General features: G+C 39.9%; 1 protein-coding gene across 1 annotated transcript in view; it reads right to left on the reverse strand.

Moving 5' to 3' along the window:
• Window positions 1-18,955, reverse strand: part of LOC137344911 (double C2-like domain-containing protein beta) — a 194,017-nt gene that overhangs the window by 31,129 nt on the left and 143,933 nt on the right. Inside the window, exon 6 of the mRNA XM_068008186.1 lies at window positions 16,299-16,456. Within this exon, the coding sequence (XP_067864287.1) occupies window positions 16,299-16,456 (158 nt within the window). The remainder of the gene's footprint in view (window positions 1-16,298; window positions 16,457-18,955) is intronic.

The raw sequence follows: 18,955 nt of genomic DNA on the forward strand, positions 1-18,955 counted from the left end.
CTGAATGCTCTCTTTTTCACTGCTTTTGTTATTTAAAAAAAAATCATACAAATATTGCATGAGAAAATTCAGGAATGAAAAAAAGGTGATTTTGATCATTGAAGCTCATTCCCTCCCTTGTCCAATTATTCTTCCACCAGAGCATAATTCCAAGGTTTTTGCCTCTTTAACTTGCTTTACAGTTGATATAAAATATTTACTTTATGTTGAGTAAAGAAATTTTTTTCTGATATCACTCATTTCAATTTATAACCTCTGACCCTATACCAACGTTCAGCAATCCCTCCACGACAACCAGCATCCCAGGATATATACCATTGGACCTAGGGGATTTGTTAGATTTACATACGAAAATGATAGGCAAGAAAAGGCCAGTTGGTCCATCAAACCTGCCCTGCAGTCATGATGCCTGGAGCACCATGACTAGACACTTCCTACCCAATTACAAAAAGACATCTGATCAAGGGGCTCAGATGTCATCATAAACCAAAGAGCAAAGTTTGCAGTGATAATTAGAAGTTGAATCCCAAAGTGTCCTCTATGCTATCCACCATTGAGAAAAGCCACTTAAGTTGTTGCTTATTTCGATTACCAGTTTTAATTACTTTTAGTGGTGGATTGTCTTCTGCTAGCCCACCTGAATTGGAGCTGGATAGCAGGAGGAAAGGAGTGAAATGGGACAGTGAGGCCTACCGTCACTTAACCACGCTGATCGCAATTTCCCTCCAGCACCCGCCTCTGTAAAGAATTTCCTTGCTTACATTTCAGCTTTAGAACTTCACAATACAGAAGAACATTGTAAAAGCATCAACCTTCTGACCAGCAATTGTTTATTATGCTGCAAGGTTTTCTATAAATTTAAGAAATTAACTAAATAAGAGCTGGCACCTTTCATTAGGCTAACAGGTGGCCTTATTGTTCTCGTGTTTAGAGACTATAACATTCTTTATTAATGAGGAAAAACAAATTATCTGTTAGGAATTCCACATTACATTTCCTCTTGGGAATTAAAATAGCAGGCTGTCTTCCTTAACTGTTTGGAACAGCCACATTTCAATTTTATCAGACAGGATGCCAAAAGGGCCCTTTTTCTGCAGCATGTTTCTCCCCAGCAAACACTGCTTTCTGTCACCACAAACAGAATAGCAAAACATCCACACACATCGAAAATACAACGGTTGGTTTTTGTCACTAAATGTTTCTGCATTGTAAAAGCTGGCTGCTGTTTCTGGTTGGACTAATCTCTTGCCTTTTTATCCTTTGTCAATGTTCCAAGGGAATGCGAATTACTTTTGTTTACACCTGCTCATCACAGGGGATTGTCTCCTAGCAACAAGTTCACACTGTGCTTCTAATGTTGTACAATTGTAGTGCACAGCGCACGGGGTGATAGTAGAAACTTCAAAAGGGTCAGAGTAGATAATAAATAAACACATTTCTAGCAATGAAATATTTCCCAGTAAAAATGAAGTCAGATAAAATCATTAAGCAGATGTACAGATAAATATTAGAACCTGAATTTGAAGTGGGTGCAGAATCATTGTAATATACATTTTACCCAGGACTGACATTTAACATGAAAACTCAGAGATATCTTGCAGCAAGGGACTCAGATCACACACACATATTTTATTTATATGAATGAACTGATAATATACACCAAATATAACGACTCAAGCTAGAAGGAAGCATTCAATGGAAAATAAAACTTTTCAGTTTTCTATATTTTCCACTATGTAGTCTCTCACTCCAGTTACAATATTGTCAGAGAACAGAATTAGATACATGAGATCAGATTCCACGGGGGTCACCATTTGGGAGTGGGTCTGGTGTAGGGCTGAACTTCTCTACCCCATGGATGAGCCCCTGACCCAGTCCCATATCGCAGGGTCAGGTGCATTTAAAATAAAGAGTAGTTCAGAAATAGGAGGGATCAGACAAGAGGGAAATGCAAGGGAGACGAAGATGGATTTGGAGTGCATGTGCATAAATACACGGAGCATGGTAAATAAGGTTGGTGAGCTGCAGGCACAAGTAGCTGCATGGGATTATGAAATATTGGCAATAACGGAGACCTGGCTCAAACAAGGGGAGGAATGGGCACTTAATATTCCTGGCTGCAGTGTTTTCAAGAAAGATAGGGAAGGAAAAAAAGGTGTGGGGGGTGGGTTGTGGATGTGACAGTATTGATCAAAGATACTGTTGCAGCACCAGAAAGGGATGATGTACTTGAGGGTTCAAAGACAGAATCTATTTGGTTAGAAATAAGGAACAATAGAGGAGCTTTTACACTGCTGGGTGTATACTTTAGGCCACCAAATAGTGGGAAGGAGATAGAGGAGAAAATTTGCAGGCATATTGCAGAAAGATGCAGGAACTATAGAGTAGTGATAATGGGGGACTTCAATTATCCTAATAAAGACTGGAAAAATAATAGTGTAAAGGGCAAAGAGGGGGAAGAATTCCTTAGATGTGTACAAGAGAACTTTCTTGATCAGTATGCTTCCAGCACCATGAAGAATGAAGCAGTGCTGGATCTAGTTCTGGGGAATGAAGTGGGGCAAGTAGAGCAAGTTTCAGTGGAGGAGCATTTGGGAAACAGTGATCACAATGTCATTAGGTTTAGCGTAGTTATGGAAAAAGACAAGGAAAAATCAAATGTGTAAATACTCAATTGGAGGAGAGCTAATTTCAGTGAGCTGAAAAGGGATCTGACCCAGGTGGATTGGAATCAATGATTGGCAGGCAAAACAGTAAATGAGCAATGGAAGGCCTTCAAAGAGGAGATAGTTCGGGTACAGACTAGATACATTCCCACGAGGGGGTAAGGGAGGGCATCCAAAGCTGGAGTTCCCTTGATGACTAAGGATGTAGAGATTAAAATGAAACAGAAAAAAGTGACTTACGATAAATGTCAGGCTCATAATACAGTAGAGAACCAAGCTGAATACAAAAGTACAGAGGAAAACTAACAAAGGAAATAAGAGGGGCAAAGAGAGAGTATGAGAATAAATTAGCAGTAACATAAAAGGGAAGTCAAAAGTCTTTTATAAACATATAAATAGTAAAAAGTAGTCAAAGGAAAGGTGGATCTAATTAGGGACCAAAAAGGAGATCTTCCTGTGGAGACAGAGGAAGAGGGGCGGCAGTATCGATCAAAGACACTGTTACTGTACTGTTGCTGAGGTACTAAATGAGAACTTTGCATCTGTCTTCAATAAAGAAGAGGGTGCTGCTGATATCAAAGTAAACTAGGAGGTAGTAGAGAAATTGGATAGGATAAAAATAGATAAAGAGGAGGTACTTAAAAGGTTGCCAGCACTCAAAGTATTAAAGTCACCCGGTCCGGATGGGATGCATCCTAGGTTGCTGAGGGAAGTAAGAGTGGAAATTGCTGAGGCTCTGGCCACAGTCTTCCAATCCTCCTTAGAAATAGGAGTGATGCCAGAGGACTGGAGGATTGCAAATATTACACCCCTGTTCAAAAAAGGGGAGAGGGATAAACCCGGCAACTACAGGCCAGTCAGCCTATCGTTGGTGATGGGGAAACTTTTAGAGACAATAATCGGGGACAAAATTAATTCGCACCTGGAAAAATTTAGGCTAATAAATGAAAGCCAGCATGGATTTGTTAAAGGCAAATTGTGTTTGACTAACTTGATTGAGATCTTTGTAACGGCAAAGTTTGATGAGGGTAGTGTGGTTGATATTGTGTACATGGACTTTCAAAAGGCATTTGATAAAGTACCACATAATAGACTTATTAGCAAAATGGAAGCCCATGGGATTAAAGAGGCAGTGGCTACGTGGATACGTAATTGGCTAAGGGACAGAAAGCAGAGTTGTAGTGAGCGGTTTTTTTTCAGACTGGAAGGTAGTATATAGTGGTGTTCCCCAGGGGTCAGTATTAGGACCACTGCTCTTTTTGATATATATTATTGACCTGGACTTGGATATACAGGGCATAATTTCAAAGTTTGCAGATGACACGAAACTCGGAAATGTAGTAAACAGTGAGGAGGATAGTGACAGACTCCAGGAAGACATAGACAGACTGGTGAAATAGGCAGACGCATGGCAGATGAAATTTAATGCAGAGAAGTGTGAAGTCATTCATTTTGGCGGGAAGATTGAGGAGAGGCAATATAAACTAAATGCCACAATTTAAAAGGGGGTGTATAAACAGAGAGACCTGGGGTATATGTACAAAAGTCTATGAAGTTGGCAGGACAAATTGAGAAGGCTGTTAAAAAAACATGTGTGATCCTGGGCTTTATTAATAGAGGCATAGAATACAAAAGTGAGGAAGTTATGTTAAATCTTTATAAAACACTGGTTAGGCCCCATCTGGAGCATAGTGGCCAATTCTGGGCAGTACATGTTAGGAAGGCTGTCAAGGCTTTCGGAGGGTGCAGAGGAGATTTACTAGAATGGTACCACGGATGAAAGACTTCAGTTATGTGCAGAGACTAGAGAAATTGGGGTTGTTCTCCTTAGAGCAGAGCAGGTTATGGGGAGATTTGACAGAGGTGTTCAAAATCATGAACGATTTTGATAGAGTAAATAAGGAGAACCTGTTTCCAGTGGCAGAAGGGTCAGTAACCAGAGGACACAGAATTAAGTTAAGTGGCAAAAGAACCAGAGGTGACGCAAGGAAAGTTTTGTTATTTAGTAGTGAGTTGATATGATCTGGAATGTGCTGCCTGAAAGGGTGGTGGAAGTAGATTCAATAATAACTTACAAAAAGAAACTGGATAAATACTTGAAGGGAGAAAATTTGCAGAGCTGTGGGACTAATTGGACAGCTCTTTCAAAGAGCCAGTACAGGCATGATGGGCTGAATGACCTCCTTCTGTGCTGCATCATTCTGTGATTCTATTCTATGATTTACATTTTGCAGATGTGTACTCATTCTATTTACAACATCAACTTCAGGTGGGAAGAGTGGGAGAGAGGGACTATATATGTTCATGGTGCCTTCCCTCAGTATAAGTGGGCCCCCAGTCCCAGTCCAACTTATTGAAGGTATCTTTAAGTGCTGCCACTTCTCCATCGGGACAATTTCTCAAAATCAATAATTAACTCTGTGATCAATTGCTTTTGGGAAACTCACCTTTTAAATTTGAAATCTCCTGAGGCCCTTAGCAACATTGGATGTTAGGAATGCACAGAGTTCCCTTGCTCCCAATGTTGCTAGGGTGCGAGTGACAGAAAATAGATTGTATGACAGAATGCCTTCATTTCCATGGTGTCATTATGTGCCCAACCAAATGTCGGCAGATGTATTATGTGTCCAGCCGCACTTCAATCAGAATTTCTGACAGGCAAAATTTACTCCCATCCCAAGTTCCACCCCCACTCAGATAGTGGCACTTTCCCAACCCTTAGGCCCCTAAAATTTTGGGATTATGCTCTTCTTAGGAGAATTGATACCTTTAATTTGCCCATTTCCTCCAAAACACAATTCTCATACCCCTAGACAGGTACAACCTGTTGGCTGCAAACGTTTTGTAGCATCCCTAGATATTTCTTAAAATGATAGGGTTCTTTACTGTCATTAGATATATCAAATGGTCCTGTAATAACAGCAGTAGGAAGTCTTAAAGTACAAAATGGTTTACTTTTTGATATGCTTATAATGGAAAGCAGGCCATGTTTGATCATATAATAAAATATTAGGACATTTAGAACATTTCAATACTGCAGCCGAGAAAATGACAGATTCTTCTAATATTGCATATTCCTATTACTGTAAAATCAGATGCAATAGTCTTTATTTCATTCTTACTTTTAGGCCTTGTAAATGTAGACAAGCGACCTTACCAGTGCAATGTTACCCCAGTATGGTTTATTTAAGTTGTTTGGAAATAGGGATGCAACTTATACTTGGGCAAGACTTTTTCACATATTAGTCTGTCTAAAAACTAAGGCAGGAGCTATGTTATTAGTGGGAATGGACATTAAATCAAGCAATGATCAAAGAATAGACTTTTCAATAAGGACTTTTCAAAATAAATTGACTTAGCTTAGCTTTCAGTCTGATATTCATTCACTTGCTGATGTAAAATGGAAAGAGCAACAAATCACGATAATTTTCTTGACGGTTCAATATAATACTGTGCACCATAATTCTTTGTCTCTTAGTCAGCAAATACAGTGTAAGCGTGTTTAGTACCAAAAACTGGCTTTAAGCCCAGATTCGCCAAGAATAGGTTGAGGGATGGAAAAAAAGGTGGGAACAGGTCAGGAGAGGCAGGAATATGTCAGGGAGTAATTCTCAGCCTGCCTCCTCCCAGTGCTCCCACATCTTGGGACCCTTATCCCAGTGGCTCAATGACCCCTCTGGTACATGCACGCCCCAGGAATCTTGCTTCCACAATTCTGACACAGCTCAGGTCGCTCCCAGTGCTCCAGAGCACATCTCCACCCCCTCCAGTGCAACCCCCAGTTCTGACACATCCTTGCACCACCCACACTGCTCCAGACCCCAGTACCTTTGCAGTCCTGCCACTTCCTGGCACCATCTGCCTTCAGCACTGTAATACAATGGTACCTCCCCCCAATCCCACCAGTTCCATGGCCTCCTGTCAACCTGTTCAGAAGTGCTACCATACCTCAAAACCCACCCCACAATTACTACCAGACCTAGAAATGGTCCAGTAAGGCATGTCTCTCATTTCACCCCCACTTATGGAGCTATACCCCAGCTTCCCCCTCTGAGTAGTATTGCCATACCTCAGAACCGCTCACTCAATGTTACTGTCACTCAGCACACCTCATAACTGCTGCTAATTTCCTCAACCCTTCTCCTCATTACTGCTAAATCCCACAGACCTGCCTCCAATTTCCTACATATTGCCTACCCTATTGCTGTGCATCCTGAACTTTAAGTAAAGAGATAAAAATTAAATACTTAAGGGGAACTGAGCAGCACAGTTAGATAGATTCTGGCTTTTTGCCTCTGGGAACTGGGCTCAAATTCAGCCAGCAAGCATCCATATTACTGGAATCCTATTAGTGATGTGTTAAATATAGGTTTTGAACTTAACCTAGCAAAGTCCATACTGTAATCTTGAATGCTGTTTGTAACTATGTTATTCTATTACCAAGTGAAATCAAGTAAATGCTGAGATATTGTAGTGCTTAAAATTAAGTTTACTATTATTCTTATAATGATTATGATATCAGTTTGTGTGCACTGTAATTGCTGATACCAAATCCCATTCATGTTCATAGTCAAATCAAGTAGTGTTTGCAATGCATCCCTGTGTCCAACTAAGTCTTAATACCTCTGGCAAGCAAGAGTTAAGTTGCACTTCACTCAATAGTGTATTGTGATTCTGCTGTTGACAGATTTTGTTTGGTCAATAATCAATATCTTTCAGAATGGGTTATGTAGGATGAATTGAAGCAATCTAATTCAGACATCACATGGTAATCCACATTTTAATTTTCTGATCTACATGTTGGTGAAAGGGGAGGGGGATGAGATCATCTGATATTCTTCAACTAACATAAGTTAAGTGTTGAATTATTTCATATATATCATGGGGATTGTGCAAGAGCTAGAGTTCACAATTCTAATATAGACTTGCAGCTGATTGGTTGATATTTCTACCAGTGCAATGCAAATTTCTTCCAGCTGATTGGCTCATATGCAAATTTCTCAATTGTTTTCTAATATGCATAATTTCTTAAAAAGAAGGCAAATCAAATGACTCAAATTAGTCTTTCAAAATACTTTTTTTTTTAACCTCAGCTAGCCCACAACATGCAGGTAAAAGTTCACTTTATATCATAAAGACATATAAGCATAAAACAATTACAAAAATTATTCAAATGCATATATAAATCTGTCCTACTCCTGTCAGAAACATGAAGAAATATAATGCATGGATTGTTCAACTTTTTCTGAGGCAAGTTTGAAACCAAAAATGCGTATGCTACATTCTAACTGATTTCCTGTAACTACAGATGGCAAGAACAGTAAGAGGAGTGAACACCGATACAGTGGAGGGAAAAGACTTAGACAGGACCCACTTGGAGAGCTCCTTATATTTTGCAAAGTCTTCTAAGTGATTATGCCAGCTGTGTTTTTATCTTTTATGTTTATACTCAAACCTCAAAAACAACCATTGTCCCTATCAACCAAAGCAACTTCTAGAAATGCATTATTTAAGTTTGGAGGGAAGTTCCAAATAAATGTTCTGAATTTAAATGTTTGTTTATTTTTAGTAACACTAAGTATTGTTGCAGAGATGTTTGGTAAAGAAGGAAATCTTTTCTTAAGTTTTATATATTTCTTGGCATTTACTATAAAAAGTTGTACCCTCAACAAATGGACAATGAAGGTAAAGAGTTGTTCCCTCATATTACATGCAGAGATTTATTTATGTAAGTGTGATGTGTGACAGAAACAAATGGATTTATCTACTAGTTACTTTTCAGAAAACAATCAAAAACACTTAATTATTTCAGGGGAAATCTCATGCGCTTCTTTCTAAATTCTTTCAGTGGTGATGTTAAGAACACAAGAACATAAATAGGCCATTCAGCCCCTCAAGCCTGTTCCTTCATTCTATTAGATCATGACTCAACTACAACTTAACTCCATCTATCTGCCTTGGTCATCCCACCCGCACCTCCATACTCCTTGCAATAGCATAACCTTTGCCACTATGGATAATGCAATGAGAGATCTACTAGTATACATAATATACACTACATTTCAAATATATCTTACATGCTGTGTTCACCAACCCATTTCAGTCCATTGGAAATCAGGTTCTGTATTAGAAGCTTTAAGTAATTAACTCAGAGGGTATAATTCTGGTCACACATGGCCATTTTACTGGCTCCACTGCATAAAACCTTTACGAAAGATTATCTGATTTTCACTGAAAGGTGTTCAATTCTTACCTTCGTGTAATTGAATCATCTGACTGTGCCACAAGGCTGACATTGCTTAATGAATCCAGTTTCCTTACACAGGCTTCTGGGTACGTAGGTACTAAACAGATTGTGTGTCTGAGCCTGCCCTGGGAAATTTGCCAATTGCTCTTACCCTGCAGCTTCATTTAATAATACCACAAATATTGAGAGCTTGAAAATGTTGGTAGCAAAACTGGCCAGATGAGCCAATTAAAAACTTGTCATCATGTTGGGACTAAGTGATTGATGTAATTAGATTTAAATGCCTGTCTATTCTAACCCTGATTTATATCTGGACATGAAGATTCACAACGTTCTGAAATCAGTTTACAGACAATAGCTTCGAACATTTATTTGTATTAGTTACTTTTACTGATTTGAAAAAATCCAATCCTAGACAGCAGTTCTCCAATGGCTCCAATGATAAATTAACTTTGTGGTGTGGCACTGAACAAGATGCAGTAGGAAGGTCCAAGGTATGATCCCAGGTCTGTGCAGTCTTACACAATCTCAGTCAAGGTTGGGATAACTATCTGCGTAAGGAATGGCTTCAATTGGGTTTAGTGTCCCTGGGCTAAGAATAGGGAAAAATGCCCTATCACCTCTGATTACGATCTTGTGATCCTGCTGGGACTGTCTATCAGGTAAGAGAAAGTTAATATAAGTATAAGCGAGATAATAAAAGAAAATTAGAGAGAAAATTGGAAGAGAAAAAAATTTCAATCTGTAGAAACCCTCCATACTATAAATGTAATCTTAAGATCAGAGCTTCACCCTTTGAAAATGATGACAGCATTTTGCATCATACCTAAATATATTTCCAGGTTCAATGCTCTCAGTATATGCTATACATAAAATTAATAGAAATAGACTAGAAATTTTGAAGACTACACATATGTAGGTTAGACGTTAATAGATTCACATTTGTGTCCATTTTTCTGTCTTGATTATCTCATTATTAATAACCAACAAAGAGAGATAAAAAGAAAATCCCTAAATTCAGAACATCTGAAATAAAGACAGACAAATACCTCGCACAAAGGAAGATGGTAGTGGTTGTTGGAGGCCAATCATCTCAGCCCCAGGACATTGCTGCAGGAGTTCCTCAAGGCAGTGTCCTAGGCCCAACCATCTTCAGCTGCTTCATCAATGACCTTCCCTCCATTATAAGGTCAGAAATGGGGATGTTTGCTGATGATTGCATAGTGTTCAGTTCCATTCGCAACCCCTCAGATGATGAAGCAGTCTGAGCCCACATGCAGCAAGACCTGGACAACATCCAGGCTTGGGCTGATAAGTGGCAAGTAACATTCGCACCAAACAAGTGCCAGGCAATGACCATCTCTGACAAGAGAGTCTGACCACCTCCCCTTGACATTCAACGGCATTACCATCGCCGAAACCCCACCATCAACATCCTGGGGGTCACCATTGACCAGAAACTTAACTGGAGCAGCCATATAAATATTGTGGCTACAACAGCAGGTCAGAGGTTGGGTATTCTGCGGCGAGTGACATTCCACCCGATCCCATGGGATTCCCGACCGGCGGATTAGGTTAAAATTACCCCCATGAAGTTTGGCTGGAGGAAAGGAATAAAGTACAACATTGGTGTGCATGGGGAGCCGGTCAGTGAGGCAGGGGGGAGCCGCTCAGCGAGGCAGGGGAGAGGCGCTCAGCGAGGCAGGGAGGAGCCGCTCAGCGAGGCGGGGGGAGCCGCTCAGCGAGGCGGGGGGAGCCGCTCAGCGAGGCAGGGAGGAGCCGCTCAGCGAGGCAGGGAGGAGCTGGTCAGTGAGGCAGGGAGGAGCTGGTCAGTGGAGCATGCATGGTATTGTTCTTTCCAACCTTGTGAACTGCTTGAGGTATTGTTATACATGAGGGCCGCCATATGATATATGAGAATGGCCTGGTCCAATAAGAACATAAGAAATAGGAGCAGGAGTAGGCCATACGGCCTCTCGAGCCTGGTTCACCATTCAATCAGATCATGGTTGATTTTCAACCTCAACTCCACTTTCCCGCCCGATCCCCATATCCCTTGATACCTCTAGGGTCCAAAAATATATCTATCTCAGCCTTGTATATACTCAACAACTGAGCATCCACAGCCCTTTGGGGTAGAGAATTCCAAAGATTCACAACGCTCTGAGTAAGGAAATTCCTCCTCATCTCAGTCTTAAATGGCCGACTTTTATCCTGAGACTATGCCCCCTAGTTCTAGACTCTCCAGCCAGGGGAAACAACCTCTCAGCATCTACCCTGTCAAGCCCCCACATAATCTTATATGTTTCAATGAGATCACCTCTTATTCTTCTAAACTCCAGAGAGTATAGGTACATTCAACTCAGTCTCTCCTCATAGGACAACCCTCTCATCCCAGGAATCAATCTAGTGAACCTTTGTTGCACCGCCTCTAAGGCAAGTATATCCTTCCTTACATAAGGAGACCAAAACTGTACACAGTACTCCAGGTGAGGTCTCACCAAAACCCTGTACAACTGTAGTAAGACCCCCTTACTCTTGTATTACAACCCCCTTGCAATAAAGGCCAACATGCCATTTGCCTTCCAAATTGCCTGCTGTACCTGCATACTAACGTTTTGTGTTTCTTGTATCAGGACACCCAAGTCTCTCTGAACACCAACATTTAATAGTTTCTCATCATTTATAATATATTTTGTTTTTCTATTCTTCCTACCAAAGTGAATAACCTCACATTTCCCCACATTATACTCCATCTGCCACCTTCTTGCCCACTGATTTAACCTGTCTATATCCCTTTGCAGACTCTTTGTGTCTTCCTCACAGCTTACTTTCCCAACTAGCTTTGTATCGTCAGCAAACTTGGATACATTACACTCGGTCCCTTCATCTAAGTCATTAATATAGATTGTAAATAGCTGAGGCCCAAGCACCGATCCTTATGGCACCCCACTAGTTACAGCCTGCCAACCTGAAAATGACCCGTTTATCCCTCCTCTCTGTTTTCTGTTCATTAACCAATCCTCTATCCATGCTAACATATTGCCCCCAACCCCATGAGACCTTATCTTCTGATATTCACTGTTTGTGGGGAAGTTCTGACCTTCACATGGTGTTTCCCTTCTTTCTCACAGATGTCGTAAAGATTGAAAACCCATGGGTGTGAAAAATCATAAATACAAACCTTTCTCCTAACATCTGTTTGCATCACTTCTAGATTCAGCCCACAGAAACAAGATCTTCTTTATTATTAAAAACTCCACTCATATAAATAAGGTATTTTCAAGTAATTTCAATTTGATGCCGAAGAATTATTCGCTCCATTTATTTTTTATTTTCAACTGGGCACATGATCCAAAAAAATTAGGAAGAAATACTTAAAACTATTTCAATACACTATGGTTTCATGTATATCATATTTTCTTTGTATTTGTAGTATACATGGCAGTGGTTTTCAAAAAGTGCTATTGGACACAACCTGCCAAAAGGAGAGATTCTACATCACAATGCCATGAGTTCCAACATCACATGATGTATGAATGGCATTGCACACTCATTATAGAAGAAATATTCATTATCATGTATATTATAAATGATGTTCAATATTTCTCAGTTAAATTAAGTATACCTCTGAGTGGCCAGCTCAAAGTGCCATTGGCAGAAGTGTGGGAGCAAGTTGCCTGTCTCTCCATTCACATGCTCAGACATAGATGGTGTGTGGAAACTAGAGAACCTAGAAGGAGTCTAACTCTCATGTTAAAGAGAAAGGAATACCAAGCGTTGAAGCTTCAAAAGTAAAATATTGAACAATAGGGCCCTCAATTATAAACAACAGCCCTTTAAAGTATTTCACTTCCACATTCGAAAATATTATAACCAAATTATTATGTCATCTGAATCCACTGGTCAGATTACTGTGTTGTAATTCACTGAGAGGTATTCAGTGTGCTCCACAGTGTAGAAATTATGAGACTGAGCTATTGATGCAGAGCTTTGCTGGATGTAGGTGATGGGCACACAATCAGGGGCTGTAGTGTTGTAGTCCTATCTCCAATACAAGCTTTTTTTGTATTTGTTCATGGGATATGGGCGTCGCTGGCAAGGTGGGCATTTATTGCCCATCCCTAATTGCCCTTGAGATGGTGGTGGTGAGCCGCCTTCTTGAACCGCTGCAGTCCGTGTGGTGAAGGTTCTCCCACAGTGCTGTTAGGAAGGGAGTTCTGGGATTTTGACCCAGCGACGATGAAGGAACGGCGATATAGTTCCAAGTCGGGATGGTGTGTGACTTGGAGGGGAACGTGCAGGTCGTGTTGTTCCCATGTGCCTGCTGCCCTTGTCCTTCTAGGTGGTAGAGGTCGCAGGTTTGGGAGGTGCTGTCGAAGAAGCCTTGGTGTCTTGTGCCTGTGTTGTGTTGCTTGTGTCTAGTGAGGTGCCACATCAGCAACACAGCCTCGCAATTTCAGTTATATAATTAAAGCCGTTATATAGCTGGGTTTGGTTATAAATAGTGTTTTTTTTTTAAACAGACTACTATTTGGAGGTTTTATATCACATTAAACATCTCTGTTGGCTGCAAACTGTGAGGAAAATATATTATTCTAAATGAATAATGTTGCTAGATGGAATTATTGCAATTCCCTTTTGTGGGTTCAGCTGCCACTGTTAATGGGTTTGCTCTGTGACTGTTAATTAGCCCTGCAGTGGTGCTGGCACAGCACAATCAAAACGTCTACATTAGATCAAATTTACATTAGAACTGTAAAACTAAAGGTCAAATGCTTTGGAGCATACACTCCATGGAGGATACACTCAATGGAGGAATTGAAAGGGCTGCCAGAGGGACAGGTGTTTGGAGGGAAGGGGAACTCGATGAAAATACTGAGTGAGACAGAACTCAGTGAAGATACTGAACAAGAGACAATAGATATTGAGGCTCAGGCAAGAGACAGAAGGACTCAGTATATTTTGTTTTAGAATACGTTGGACACCACAGTAATACTCCCGCATTTGCCTGAAATGTTTGTAAATGGTTTTCAGCAATTCATGTTCTTTTAAACATTAGAAATGTTATTACTGAATCAGGTATATGTAAAGTCTGTTTTGTAAACCATCAGCTTTTTTACAGTTTGCTTTTCACTAAACTCATTGCAAACTACTCCAGTTTGTAAATTGCATCCCTACATTTAGAAGGCATAAGACAGACTCCAAAGTGAAACCTACACACAAAAATTTATGATACATAAGCAAGCCTGGGTGTTTTAACCAATTTGGATGCATGCCTCTACTTTACATCAAAATATTTCCTTAGAACTGTGGGGAGGGGAATGAGGAAGAGGAGGAAATCTCAACAGTGGAGGAAGAAATGGTACAACTAAATTTAACAACTGATTGATAAAATGTTAACAATAGTTTTAACTGATTCTTTATGGTGTTTTAGAACATTTCTGTTTATATATAATAAAACTGTTGGCTTTCAGGTTTATAGATTTGTTATAAAGCCCCTCTGTACACAAAACCTCTAAAGCAACATGAAGTGTCAGTTAAGTCTATTGTAAACACATAAATGCTTTATTATTGCAAATTAAATTTACAATTTTGTATTTTATATTGACAGGATATTGAAATGATTAATAGTCGCAATGAGCTCACCATATATTTTGCATCCCAGGGAGAATGAATTGGTAGGTGTAACAAGTTTCAGTACCAACCACATGTAATGCAATTGAATCTTATCAATAATGGCACTGGGAATTACAAGAATAAGATTGAAAACCAAAGTTTTCTTTTTCTATATGCCAATTCCAAGTTGTCAGTTGTGGCTCAGTTAGTAGCACTCTTGCCTCTGAGGTTGTGGGTTCAAATCCCACTCCAGAGATGTGAGCATATAATCTAGGCTGCTACACCAATGCAGTACTGAGGGAGTGCTGCACTGTCGGAGCTGCCACCTTTCGGTTGAGACGTTAAACCGAGGTCCCATCTGCCTTCTCAGGTGGATGTAAAAGATCCCATGGCATTATTTGTCAAAGAAGAGTGGGGGAGTCTCCCTGGGTGTCTTGGCCAATATTTATCCCTCAACCAATATCACTTAAACAGATGATCTGGTCATTTATCACATTGTTGTTTATTGGAGCTTGCTGTGCACATATTGGTGGCCACATTTCCTAAATTACAACAGTGATTACACTTCAAAAGTACTCAATTAACTGTAAAGCGCTTTAGAACATCCTGTGGTTGTAAAAGGTGCTATATAAATCCAAGTTTTCCTTTTAGGTATTTTGAGCACACTGCAGGACCATAGTAAATTTTACTAAGTCTTCTCTAGGCACTAAGTTTGCCAACTGACTGAATTAAAGCAAGAAATGAAAGGAAATCCGTCAATATTATAGTCTGGTAAATCACTTTGAGAACAGTGGTAAGTAGTGTGAGGAGGGAACTCTAATGATACCATGCCGCGATGCTCAGAACCATTTCTTACACTTTAGTACTTTTCCTCTTTCTCCACGGAATGATCTCACCTTCTCACAGCTCAACATTAGATAATATTGAAACCCGACTGCTTACCCTTACCAAAGCTACAAACATAAGGGACTGCTGTTAAAGCATGTAACTCATTTTGCACAATTTTGAATACATTTTCCAAGGACATACATCTGAAGGAGAGGTTGTAAAATATTCTGTAGTGCAAAAACTAAATATACAGGGAAATTGTGTTTTATATCCTTAATTATATGATTGTTTAGGACTCCTTTAATAAAGTTGACTGAAGTCGGTGTCCAATTGACACACTGGCATTTGCAGTGAGAAGAATAGAAAGAAACTGCAGAACTGAACAGTACAATGACCATTTTGAAAAACTTTTAAACTTAATCATTTAAATTTAAACCGTGCTACTTTATTCAATTACAAAGCTCCCACCCTGTCCAGATCAACAAAGAAAAAGAGCTTTTATCTTGTGATTCCCACTGACTTTCTAACCCGGTATTCCATCAGTGATTGTGTCACAGTGCATTACTAAAGTTACTTCACAAGTACAATGGCTGCAAGTGGTTATAATGGCTTTTCACACACCTGAAGAAATGTCAGTAATGCACCGTTGATTGTGCAATATTCTGTGGGTGAATAATTTTTCAGATTTAAACATTTTCTGAAATTGCACAGTAACATCCTTCCCATTGGAGTAAGAATGATTCTAAGACGACACAGTAATGGCTAATGTGTTTCAACAAACTTATGTGGTCCTTTCACAACAATCTGTGGTCAGTACACACGTTATTACATGCACGCCATTTTTTATATATGAGCGATGGTTTTTAAATTGAACCTATCCGAGGTCAATTCCAAATGTACGAGTCCTATTCTGTATTAAGATATAGTTTGTTACTTACATTTTTACGTAAGGATCTGAGTAGCCATTTGCATCCATAGCTGCTAAATGTGCACATCGTGCAATACCAACGACAAGTCCAGTTTTCTGTGAGCTGTACTTCAAGGAGATGAGAATCCGACCGCGCTCCTCCAGTGACTTGTCCTCTGTTTTATCTATCTGCAAGGAGGTATTAAATTTAAATTGAACCAACATCAGTCTTAGCCATGCAGAGAAATGTCAAGTGCCTACACATGTAGAACTTCAGGAAAATAGCCCTCTGGTTACAGACGCCCTGTTTTCTACAACTGAATTTTTTTTCAATGATCAATACAGTAGCTTGTCACAACACAATTACTTTGTATCAGACAGGGATACTGCCTTACATACTGAAATGGTAATTAGAACCCAATTCTTCCCTCTCCTCACATCCTGGGGTTGTGCCCAGTTTGTAATCATTACCCTTTTAATGTAGACAGTGGAAAGTTAATAGCCATCCAAGGGGACGGAAGGAAATGCAGGCAGATCAGTTTGTCCTCCCAAATGATCGCAGACTTATTCTTGGAAGTGTGTGCAAACAAGACCAATTTAAAGGAATTTTTGTTCTTTGTACAACAGCCAAAATTTTGTTTTAAGCTCTGTACAAGCTGAAAGGACGAGAAGCCAGACTACCTGGTAGGGTAGAGACCCAGCAGTGAGAGAAGCAGCAGTGAAAGTTTATCTTTATATGTTCATCAGAGAACATCCACAAAGGCTGCATGCTTGGATACTGACCGCATAAACATCAATTTTATTTATTTTCTCACTCAGCTGAAAATGACTGTTCTAGCAACTTGTGGTGTCCGCATCATTACTCTTTTTATTTAAGCAGATGAAACCTGTAAGGTGGAGGAGAGGGCACAATCAGTCAAGTACCCTGAAAATAGTAACGATGGAAAATTTCACAATCTTGCCACAACCTAATAGGGAGTTACAGAAAAGATGAAGGAAGTAAATGACATTTAATGATGTGCAACTGATTACTGCAGACAGGTTTGGGAATCCCAGTCTGGCACCCATGGACAAATTGAGTTGATGGAACCATTTTGATTGTGCTGCAGTGTAGCAAGTTCTACTGGTTCAATTTCCGGGGAAAAACAGGAGACCACAGTAAATGAAGAGTGCTTTCCACATTGCTGCAGTTTCTCTTGGCCCATTTTGCAATGAAAACATGGATTAACTCTACACCCAATACATGCCTAATGCAGACCGAACTCCATGGAGAATTTCTCTTTCTCTCCCTTTGTCCCACATTAAAAATCTGTGAAGAATGCGATCGTCATGTAAGATTGAGCTAAATCAGAGATAAAATTAACACAGTTGGCAATGTAATCTCAAAAACATTTTGAAAAATACCTGTTATGAAATATATTTGACAATATTGTTAGAAACCTTATCTTCGTATCCACTCAAAATGCACAACTGAGTGCTATCTGTTCATTCAAGAGAAGTATGGGGGTAAATTAAATTGGTCTTTGGTGAAAGAGCGCCTGATTTTCTTCTCCACTGAAGTCAACGCGGTGTAGGACAGGGTGCCAATTCGCTATCGCCTGTTTCATACTTCCGCCAAAGATCAGTTTCACCCCTTATGTCTTTAAACACTAGCCCTGAAATACCTCTGTTCTGGGGATGAATAAACTGTAGCACCTGGGAGGGTAGGGACGAATTTGGTATGGGACCCAGTGATGCTGAGTCCTATCCATTTCTGTCAGGAGTTCTGTAGGTTTTGGTGCCAAACACAGAATATATCTGCCCATATATGGGTGGGTGCATTAATAAACATATACAGATGGGGAAATATATCATACAACACATTTCCCTCATTTGCGTCCTTAGCAAAACTGGGTGGACGGGATACCTATAGGTACCCGATGTGCAACATTGCCAAGGGTTTGTAAGGATTCAATTATTATATTTTAAAGGGAAACTTCCCTAATGCAATTGAAAGCAAGAAAACACAAAAGTGTCGACATAAAATAATTTTTTGAGTGCTGCCACAGCTCCATAGTCCTGCTAATGCAAGGCGTCGCAACAAAATCCCTCCCCCTACCTGAGCTGGCTGCCTCAGTTGCGTCAAACATGGTGCAGGCACCCGCCAGCTATTTGCAAATGCCCTGACTCTACAATTTGGGGTGGGGTGGGGCGGGGTAGGGTGCATTCATGGGATGGACGGAAGTTCCACTCCGCCCCAGATCCACTCCCAAAAAAACATCCAGAGGAATTTCAGGGCTTATATTTTCAACTTGGGCATAATTATTCTCGACATAAAGATTGTACATCTGATACTTTCCATTCTTAAGGATAGAATCAAAATTGATAGGAACTGGTAAAAACTAAATCAGAGGAAGTAGAAAATGATTCTGTCATGCAAACAGCACGCAAAGGTAAGAACAGAAAGGTAAAGATTTGGGAAAAGCAAGAAGGAATTTTCTCTCATTGAAGAAATATTCAAACATCATTGTTCAACATAATATTTTTGTTGATAATTTTTCCTCTTTTCTTTTCCATTGTAATTTTGATTTTTTTTCTGCATTGTAAGTTATACCCTATCTCAGTGTTGTCCAACAAATTAGCCACGAGCCATATGTGGTAATTGAAAATCCAGATTATGGCTAATTGCATTTCTGATTAGTAAATAAA

The sequence above is a fragment of the Heptranchias perlo genome, chromosome 28, assembly GCF_035084215.1.
Source record: "Heptranchias perlo isolate sHepPer1 chromosome 28, sHepPer1.hap1, whole genome shotgun sequence".
NCBI classification, from domain to species: domain Eukaryota; kingdom Metazoa; phylum Chordata; class Chondrichthyes; order Hexanchiformes; family Hexanchidae; genus Heptranchias; species Heptranchias perlo.